This window comes from Haliotis rubra, unplaced genomic scaffold (assembly GCF_003918875.1).
Source record: "Haliotis rubra isolate DU_JTF1 unplaced genomic scaffold, ASM391887v1 Scf421, whole genome shotgun sequence".
NCBI lineage: Eukaryota > Metazoa > Mollusca > Gastropoda > Lepetellida > Haliotidae > Haliotis > Haliotis rubra.
The window spans coordinates 832,627-843,600 of NW_025767104.1; the positions used below are offsets into that span (position 1 = coordinate 832,627).

Sequence of the window (10,974 nt, forward strand, 5' to 3'; positions counted from 1 at the left end):
AAGATCTATACGACGTTAAACGTTGCTGTGGTATTATACGAAAAGTTAACTCATGGATATCAGCATTTTGTGTTCTTTCACTGAAGTATCGTGCAAGTAATGTATCAAACGTTGCATTCAGTAGTGTATTCATATAAAAAAGGTATACATTGCACATTATATTTGTGCAAATTAGAGGAAACATGTTATATTCTGTCTATGTGGGTAATGTATACAGATCATATTTCTAAATATTGTTGTAAGATATTGGAACTGATTAAAGAATGCAAACGTCCGATGTCAGCTCACTTCATATTTCCAGGTACTTTAGTCTTACTCAAAAATTGATAGCAATAAAGCACTGTCATCTGAAAACTATTAATATTATCATTGTGTTCAAAAGACAAATGGAGAAGCACAGGGAGGCCTATGTAATTTGATATTCTTGAAATTCATGTTACTTCCTGAAGTAAGCCAGCTAAAGGAACACCTCCACGTGGGATCCCGTGGGAGCTCCGGATCTCTATTACGAATGACTACATGCGAGTTTTAAACACGTTTATCGCCAGCTCAGAGTTTCTGTATAGATGTGATTTGTTTTACTACACGCCCATGATAGAATATGCTCGGTGCAACTCATTGGAGGACCACAATCAAGACACGTGCGCCTTAATTATCGACTCGTTCAAGGTTCAAACTAAGGATAAAATCTCTCTCCGAGGCCGTCACACAATGTGAAATTCAAATCTCAAAGAATGCACAAGGGAGGCTTTTGACCCGTTTAGCTACATTCATTGACGGATAAAAAAAATGTAAAAATAAAATGAAATATTTCACAAGAGTGTTATTTTCATCATGTCATTTTTAACCTAACCGGTTTTAATGTCTGAGACTGGTTGCTCGGGTGGATCTTGATGCAAGAACATGGTGATATGTACTTTGTGAGAAACCAGTGTGTGTAAAATGTCAAACGATGTTAAAATGTCTTTCATAAGCATTTAATAAACTCACTAGTGCTCCAAACCGACACACGATGACCTTGCATCAAGAACCATTAGGACTGCGGGTGCCAAATGAGTTGACCAGTTTCCTATTTGAAGCACTATATTGTCTAATGGAGTACATAGCACAACCGTGTCATTCATCAGTTACCAAACACCAGTCTCGAGGAAAGTGTTTTGATTCTTCTGTATCTAGTTCTAATGGAAATCAGTCGAAATGGTTATTTGACCATAATAGAATTTTATCACATGGCCGATACACCTGGAGCCTACGCTAAAATTCTTTGCCAAATATCCGTGTAATGTCGAACGAGAAGACAGTTCAATTCATTCAGCACAGATGGGGCGGTGGGGAAACGTACTTTTTGTTACTTTCCTCAGTAGTAATACATTGTTTATACGATGAGCAATAATCCATCGGACTCAAAGATCGTAATATTCAAAGATTTGCATTATGTTGTCCTTATTCATAGAACATACCAAACAATTCTTTCATTCCAATGTGCCATTGCACAAATCGATCTTAGCCCTAATGTGATCGTAATCCCATACCTTAACATAGACCTACGACAGTCATATCGCAAAGATCGCTTTGTACAAGGGCACCCTTGCATTTTGGCGAAATGATCCAGAGACAAATTAAGTGTAAATACACCATGAAAGGAGCCATTACTCAGGTAATGTGTATGTTTGTCCCAAACAGTAGTCTAGATCTGGGCTCGAGAGAGCTGTTGTGAGTGAAAAAGTTATGAGTGAGTGAGTGAATGTGTGAGTTGGGTTTTACGCCGCTTTTAGCAATATTCCAGCAATATTACGGCGGGTGACACCAGAAATGGGCTTCACACATTGTACCCTATGCATATGGGGGAATCGAAACTTTTAGCGTGACGAGCGAACGTTTAGACCACTAGGCTACCCCACCGCCCTGTTGAAGGAGATCATGCTGAGAATGCAGGTGGGATGTTTGAAGCTGTGAAATACCCAAAGTATGGAATTGAGTAACCTGACATGAACTTTAATGTAAAAGATGGTCTTGTAGAAATGGCAGATCTTAAAGGTATCAAAGTAACCTTAGCAATTACCAACCCAACAGTCAAATGTTAAAGGAACTTCTTCAAAGTGATTTAACCATCCTGATTTAACGATCGAGGCATGTCAAGAACAGAGGGCCGTGGAGAACCTTTATAGACAACAGAAGTCCCAGTTCAAAACGTAATCATGTCACGATAAAACGAAAGCCAATTTCTCGTCTAATTAATCCTCTCAGTTTACGTCACTTTGTTTACTTTCGTTACTGAATGTAGATGTTGTCCACTGAACAGTTTGTCGCTGGCAAACACAGAAAGATAATCTGTGTGATCCATGATTCGAACCCATTATCATGGGTTTCTGTGGTGAAGGGACGCATCTGTGCACAGTAAATTGTGGCATCATAAAAGACTAGGCCACATGCGCTTCCCGATAAATTTGCAAAAGGCTTAACCACAGCGAATGATACATTCCCTGTTTGTCCATGGGGAATGAGAGATTCTCGAAACAAAGAGGCGTAGAGACAACGTCATTTTAGACTAATGGCGATTCTTTCACTGATGATTTGTATTGTTTGTCTTTTATATGATACCTATATATGCGAAATCTGAAACTGTTGGTTCATTTCACACAGTGAAACAACGTAGATGCTCTTTAAGTTCCCAAGAAGGCTTTATTCAACGACACCATTTGATAATGAAATGTAAATATCTTCTTGTCAGATTGAAGTTATTTACATCTATAGTTATAAAAATACACTCACCAGGGGAAGGTGGGATGGTGCGAAAGCACAAAACTAAACAGGAATTCTTTGGATCAAAGACATGCTTTTTTAAGTGAAGTACCATGGCAAGGACTTCTTAAATCATTGTACATATTGAACGTGAAGTGTGAAAATTACCAAATCACTCACACTTCACTATCCTCAGAAACAGTTTTCATAAAGTGTAAGACGCAAACTAACTGTGACAGCTGAACATGAATTGTCGTCCGGTATACTAGAATATTGAGTTCTGCTCCCAAAAGGGGGTAAGGCAAGAATAACTGTAGACTAATGGTTAATCTCCGAATATACATAATTTTGATAGAAATAAATAATTCCCTTTTAACTGAAAAGGGCTTAGCGGAAGGCCAAATAATGTGGTCTGGAGACTGGTAGTCATGACCTGGCATGAACAAACTTCATGTGTTAGCTGTTAGGACAATGACGTGAATAGGTTCAACGATAAAACTGCTTTGAATAAGCTTGGATCTTATCGAAAAGGATAAAACGAACACGAAAAAAAATGAATTACCAGTTACGAAAAATGCATCGTTGCAGCTTGTTTTCAAAATTCATTCGGAACAAACTTGTTAATTTAAAACATACATAGATTTACAGCCGCAGCTGCAACATTACCTCCAAAACCCTAGCCCACATATATCCCAACACCCAAACACACACACATTACAAGGGTAATGAAACAATATAGCAAATGTAGTTATTCGATTATTACAGGTAGTTTTCTTTCTCTATAGCAAGCCTTTCCTCATCACTCTCAATGCCGTCATACTTGGCAATTTCTGCATCTTTCTTGCTCTTGACAAACCATGTCACCAGTTCATCCCCCCAAAGCATGGCACAGGTCTAAGTCCTGTTCCAGTTCCGCCAGAGCTTCGGCAAGGGAACAAGGAAGCGTTTCAGTGTCTTTTGATTTTCCCTGGGCTGGACATTCCATTTTCTTATTGACTCCATCCAGCCCAGCAGCAATGATAGACGCCATCACGAGATATGTATTACTCTTTCCACTAGGAAGTCTGTTCTCTATGTAGGTTGTGGAAGGCGTTTTGTTCTTGATGCGGAGACATGCTTCTCGATCTTCTATTCCCCAGTAAATGTGTAAAGGGGAGAACAATTTGAAGAAGTTCCTGTAGCAGTTGACCGTTGGGTTGGTAAACGCACAGATAGCTTTACTGTGCTTTAAAATTCCAGCAATCCACTGTTTTGCTATTGTCGATAGGTTATCCAGAGCGTCATCATCATAGAACACGTTTTCTCCAGATTTATTCCAGAGCGAAAAGTTGAAATGGGTGGTTATTCCGTCTTCTCCACTACTGTAATGAGACATGAAGGTTACTTTGAAACCTTTAAGATCTGCCATTTCCATCAGACCCTCTTTTAGGTTAAAGACCATATCAGGGCTTTCTATTCCGAACTTTGGCTTTGTGACAGCTTCAAAAATTCCATCCGTATTTTCCGCATGGTAGCTTTCGACATCAATATTGGATTCTTGAAAGTTTTTATCAAAGTGAAATAAAAGTTTGCTGTGCTTGTTAAATACTCTCTGGTTGAAACCCTCCCTGGCATAATAGACTGGATTCAGGGTTTCATCAAGGAGCTTAAATTCAATTTCATTGCCAGAATAGAAATCCAATCCAAGATCATCTAATCTCTGAAGTTGCTTCCTGGCAATATAGCGTGGACAAGCCAGTTGTGGAGAATTGTCCTTCTTCCATCTTGACTCGCATAATATTTCAGCAACCTTGATCCCCATTGGTGCCCAGGGAATTGGTCTGAGAGTATCAGGGTCGGGAAGCATACGCATGTTGCCAAAGTTATAGTTCTTTTCATGGGTTATGAGAACATAATCTGTCTTCGGACCCTGTGCCAGTATTCCTGTAAATAGATAACGTTCTACTAAGCATATCCTATGAATTTACACAACCTGGATTTTGTATCCAGACGCCTTGGTTGATTGCTCATGCCATCAGTCACTAGATTCGATTATTTATTAGCCGTTGTCTAATAGCCACACATAAAAGCAATCATTAGAATCGGTTATTTCGTAGCCGTCGTCTAATAGCCACTCACATGGTGCACCGAAAACAATACGACAAAGATCATGCTGTGTTGAGCTTTTTGAGTCTTGCACGTATAAAGAAGGTGTTAAAAATATGATTTGTTTTATCCGAAGACAAAATGAATGCATCTTTTACTCACTGATGGCTAGACAAAGATATGCACCAGTGAGAACAAACTGTAGTCAACGAAATAAATATTATCAAAGGATAATAATTTATAATATATTACATCAACGTGTACTATAATGACACTCTTTTGACTCTGTTATCTCATACATATACAATAAATATGATTTCACACAGAGTTATTTTCTGAGAGCTAAAATTGTAAGGTCCTTTTAGAGTTTAGAAAATGAATACGGTAAAGGTGGTGTCTAGCCAAGTCACAACAGTGATGTTTATGTTTTGTGAGTATTTCTATCGTGGTAATTATCTTTGATTAACCAACAAATGTAAAGTTTCCTACCTTCAAATATATCTAAGCCATCTTTGATATATTTTGCAGCAAAGCGATTTGGGATCACTTGACCACGACTTATGCTATTCAGATCGCAGAGAGAAAACCGGACATAGTCATATTTCGAAACTTCCTTCTTGAGGTGTTCTAGCTTCGACATGGTGTTACTCTTGGAGGTGCAGTAAAGAAGAACAGACCTGTTGCTTGTTCTGTCTCCCTATCCAGATGTAAATGAGATTGCCTGTTCTTCTTTTTATGATAAATAAATGTTTTCACTTTGCATTCATGGTCCCTAGTATGGTGATCAACCGTCAGTTGCTGGTAATCTATAGCCAGGTTATATATTGTGTTATTGTCTACTATAGTGATATAAGAGCTGTGATATTCTAGTAGTTTTACTGTCCTTCGATGACCGCTTTTTATTTTTCAATTTATTGTGTTTATATTGATATAAATTAAAGAGTTCTCGTCACGATATGGCTGAGATATTGCCGATGTGATGTTAAATATTAACTCACTCACTCACTCCTTTTGTATTGCTACAAATGGAAAAACGATTATTTACATACACAAAGAACACCTGATGGATAACTTGCTTAATATACAAATATGACGACTAGTAATTTTGTTAATGGAATTGGGGTCTAGATTTATGAGGAGTATATATCATTATCACTTACAAAAAGTATGAAATACACCATCTGTTATCTGATTAAATTTAATCTAGAATATCATTGCAAAAAATAGGGAGCACAATAATGTCACTTCATTAATAGGCTAATTGGAATGCTAGTCAGGTTTCGTAAATTCATTTAATTCACAACTGTTACACGCTCGTGCTTCTTAGTATATATTAGGTTATGGAATTATTTTTGAATGCCAATAGTAATTACATATTCACCTGCTGGAAACGGGAAGCCAATGTAAGAATGAGTTCTGAAATCTTTTTATATTGATATAAATTAAATAGTTCTCGTCACGATATGGCTGAGATATTGCCGATGTGATATTAAATATTAACTCACTCACTCACTCCTTTTGTATTGCTACAAATGGAAAAAAGATTATTTATATACACACAGAACACCTCATGGATAACTTGCTTAATATACAAATATGACGACTAGTAATTTTGTTAATGGAATTGGGATCTAAAACGAGATATCACTATAATAATGTGTTCATAATTATCTGTCTGTAAATCTGTCTATAACATCTGTCAAATACACTGCAAACCATTTATTTCAAGTCTACCTAATCCCGTCCCGTCGGTATGTACATGTAGATTTATGAGGAGTATATATCATTATCACTTACAAAAAGTATGAAATACAACATCTGTTATCTGATGAAATTTAATCTAGAATATCATTGCAAAAATAGGGAGCACAATAATGTCACTTCATTAATAGGCTAATTGGAATGCTAGTCAGGTTTCGTAAATTCATTTAATTCACAACTGTTACACGCTCGTGCTTCTTAGTATATATTAGGTTATGGAATTATTTTTGAATGCCAAAAGTAATTACATATTCACCTGCTGGAAATGGGAAGCCAATGTAAGAATGAGTTCTGAAATCTGCAAGATTTAAAATTGGACAAAGTATTCCAGTGTAAAATACGCTAATTATACTCCCATTATGATTTTATTATCTAATATCGCATAATATTCACGATCGTATGTTTAATATTATCAAGGATATTTATTGAACAACGAGGGCTTGTGTGAAATTTTCTTGATCTTCTGTTAAAGATTATTATTTACCGCCACGAAGTGGGAGGCTGATATAGGTTTGAGTCCCATCCGTCTGTCCTTCCTTCAGGAAACAAATGTCTTGATAGAATTCCCTCCATAGATAAATCTGCTTATGTAACAATTGCCTTCTTGTGTAAACATTCTCCAATCTTGTACATCAACCTTATGGATTGTGTAAACATCAATCAACTTACTTTTCAAACTCTACCATGTATATATAAACTTGCTTGCAGTATTGTACATGCTTGATAAAGGTGTTATTTATAATAAAGAAGTTGTATATCCATATCCATCAAAACACCAACTTCTAAATGCCACTCGAAGACGTTAAGTAGTTAGAGGAAATTAATCTGGAATAGATTCTTGATGTCAGTGTATATGAGAAGACTCATACTTATTAACTACTGCACAGAACTTCACTTCAAGCTCTGGGACAATGTTCTCAAAGTCGCTGAAATCCTCCAAGTGGACCATGTTGCCTTCATCGGATGCGATAACCAGGTCTGCTTTCACGTGCACTTCTATCCCGACCGAATAGATGGTGATACTTGAACTCTTAGCTGTATCTGCAGTAACGAGTGTCCTGTCAGGTCGGGTGGAAGAGCCATCTGTTACCACAGGATTCGTGGAACAACTTCCCTGCCTTGTTCAAGTAACATGGCGGTGGCAGCATTGATACCAGTGTCAGTTAATGTTGATCTGGCAGTGTAGGGCATGGCGTTGATTCTGTTGTGTAACATGGCCCGTCGGTTTTTTTCCAACAGCTTTTTCAGTGTAAAAGTTTTGCCATGTAACTTGTGAAGTTCGCGTTAGGAGGTGGGATAGGTTGCCATGTTACATCATGTCTTATTTTCTATGAATAATATGATGACATATTAATTTCACCCTCTGTTTTTTTCCTGGATGATAACAGTATGATACAAATCCATTTTCATACTAATACACACACGGCTTTCATTGAGGGATGAAATGTAAGAACTGTCAAGTTTTTAATTTTGTTTAGTATATTTCTACCTTATGTGTATGAATTGTATTCTTATTAGTAGTCCATATTGTTTCACAGAAAAGGGGCAATATTACGTTTGAGAAGCACGATTCGATAACTTTACTTTTAGCTCCGTGGACGTATGATTTCTGTCAGCTTGTCGCACTTTCTGTCGTCTCTTCGTCCAGACATTAACTTTCGATACGCTTGAGGATGTCTATCACAAAAACTGGACCAATAGTGATGGATCAAAGCTCTCTACTGTCATTTAGCTACTGAATATGTCTACCCGTGAAGGTCCGGGTTAGAATGAACCTTCAGTAACCCATGCTTCTCGTAAGAGGCGACTAACAGGATCGGCTGACGTGGTCAGGCTCGCTGACTTGGTTGACACATGGCATCGGTTCCCAATTGCGCAGATCGATGCTCATGCTGTTGAGCACGGGATTGTCTGGTCCAGACTCGATTATTTACAGACCGCCACCATATAGCTGGAATATTGCTGAGTGCGGCGTAAAACTAAACTCACTCACTAACTGAATAAGTCAAACTCATTAATATCGCGTCAATCCGTCTCTCTTTCCAAGACCATCAAGGATTCGACGAGGCATACTCCTATTCAAACGTTCAATGTCAACTTGGTTTATTCCTCCTGCAGAGAGCAGAGCCATGTTCGTAGAGAGTGGTTTGTGATGATCATATGCGTACCATCCAAGATTATATATCCCATTTCGCAAACACCTGACTTCATCGTTCATGGTGAATGAACGATGCAAGGTTACATAATAGGTTCGTGTTTCGCGGTGACATGAGAATACGAAAGGTTTGTTTGGAGGGACAATCACGACCAAAACAACATGATACTCATAGTATTACGACTACTGCATGAAGTCTAAACTGAATAGATCGCCCGCCGTCCTTTCCGATCTCTGGCTAGTTTGAACAAATGATTCCGATGTTTCTTTAGATCTTTGTTGATGTGCACATGCAATCTCTAGTGGCCGAAATTCCGTTTGCTTTACATTACCTTCTTTTCGTCTCAGTATAAGTAGATGACAAACTTATTTTGCGAGTTTGACCTCTATACTTCTTTCCGATCCGATGACACCTGTCTACATCTGCAGCCGTTGCATCCCCGTGAACATACTTCAGAACGTCCAGAACGTCTCAATCTATGACGCTATCTTATTATGATTTTGGTCCTGCGACTATATTATTCCAATTAAAATGGTCGGTGTTTGAAGCCTGGTTGTTTTCTGAATTTTTTCTTTATTGGTGACACAATTCCCTGAATGACAGTACTCAATGCCTTCATCGCCACAATTACAAATGATTCCCGAACCTTCTGTTGAAGAGCTGGCCAAATGAAGGAAATGGTCAATTTTGTTGTTATTAGATCATAGTTATTTCAGCCATAACGTGACAGGAAATGTGATAGAAATACTGGATATAATATTATTAAGCAGTGGTAGACATGTGTGGTATAAATATGAGACCAAGAACCTAACTAGCAACTGTTCCAATACCCTGCTATAATGAGAACGTTTGTGTCACATCAGTTGCATATTTAGTCAAAGGGAAATCTGTCACATGTTAAAAGTCTCCATGTCATCACCTAAAGAACTGATAATACTTTTCTTCTACATTAGGAGTAAGAAAGTAACAGGACATTCCGCTTGAATGTAAGATGCAACAAAAGTACGGATGTTCATTCTGAATGATATGTATAAACGTAACTAATGGAGAGAATAACATTTATTAAATTAAATCGGACCCGTGAAGATCTGGGTTAGGATTGGTTTTCAGCAACCCAAGCTTGTTGTAAGAGGCGATTAATGGGATAATACCGTTAATCTCAATACCGTCATACTTGGCAATTTCTGCATCTTTCTTGCTCTTGACAAACCATGTCACCAGTTCATCCCCCAAAGCATGGCACAGGTCTACGTCCTGTTCCAGTTCCGCCAGAGCTTCGGCAAGGGAACAAGGAAGCGAATCAGTGTCTTTTGATTTTCCCTTGGCTGGACATTCCATTTTCTTATTGACTCCATCCAGCCCAGCAGCAATGGTAGATGCCATCACGAGATATGTATTACTCTTTCCACTAGGAAGTCTGTTCTCTATGTAGGTTGTGCAAGGCGTTTTGTTCTTGATGCGGACACATGCTTCTCGATCTTCGATTCCCCAGTAAATGTGTAAAGGGTAGAACAATTTGAAGAAGTTCCTGTAGCAGTTGACCGTTGGGTTGGCAAACGCACAGATAGCTTTACTGTGCTTTAAAATTCCAGCAATCCACTGTTTTGCTATTGTCGTTATCCGGAGCGCCATCATCAAAGAACACGTTCTCTCCAGATTTATTCCAGAGGGAAAAGTTGAAATGGGTGGCTATTCCGTCTTCTCCACCACTGAAATGGGACATGAAGGTTACTTTGAAACCTTTAAGATCTGCCATTTCCATCAGACCCTCTTTTAAGTTAAAGGCTGTCAGGGCTTTCTATTCCAAACTTTGGCTTTGTGACAGCTTCAAAAGTTCCATCTGCATTCTCCGGATGGTATCTTTCGACATCAATGTTGGACTCTTGAAAGATTTTATCAAAGTGAAATAAAAGTTTGCTGTGCTTGTTAAAAACTCTCTGGTTGAAACCCTCCTTGGCATAATAGGCTGGATTCAAGGTTTCATCAAGGAGCTTAAATTTAATTTCATTGCCAGCGTGGACAAGCCAGTTGAGGAGAATTGTCCTTCTTCTATCTTGACTCGCATAACATTTCAACAACCTTGATCCCCTCTGGTGCCCAGGGAATTGGTCTGAGAGTATCGGGGTCAGGAAGTGTATGCATGTTGCCGAGGTTATGGTTCTTTTCATGGGTTATGAGAACATAATCTGTCTTCGGACCCTGTGCCAATATTCCTGTAAATAGATAACGT

The 10,974-nt window shown here is 38.4% G+C and overlaps 2 protein-coding genes across 2 annotated transcripts; both read right to left on the reverse strand.

Annotated features, from left to right (window-relative positions):
- Positions 1 to 3,610: 3,610 nt before the first annotated feature.
- LOC124288629 (lengsin-like) lies at positions 3,611 to 5,467 on the reverse strand. The gene is made up of 2 exons (XM_046725182.1): positions 5,317 to 5,467; positions 3,611 to 4,665 (listed from the first exon to the last, which is right to left on the reverse strand). The coding sequence occupies exons 1-2, from the start codon at positions 5,465 to 5,467 to the stop codon at positions 3,611 to 3,613; spliced, it is 1,206 nt and encodes a 401-aa protein (XP_046581138.1).
- A 1,965-nt stretch (positions 5,468 to 7,432) lies between these two features.
- Positions 7,433 to 10,376, reverse strand: LOC124288630 (lengsin-like). Its single transcript, XM_046725183.1, has 2 exons — positions 9,896 to 10,376; positions 7,433 to 7,629 (listed from the first exon to the last, which is right to left on the reverse strand). The coding sequence occupies exons 1-2, from the start codon at positions 10,374 to 10,376 to the stop codon at positions 7,433 to 7,435; spliced, it is 678 nt and encodes a 225-aa protein (XP_046581139.1).
- Positions 10,377 to 10,974: the final 598 nt, after the last annotated feature.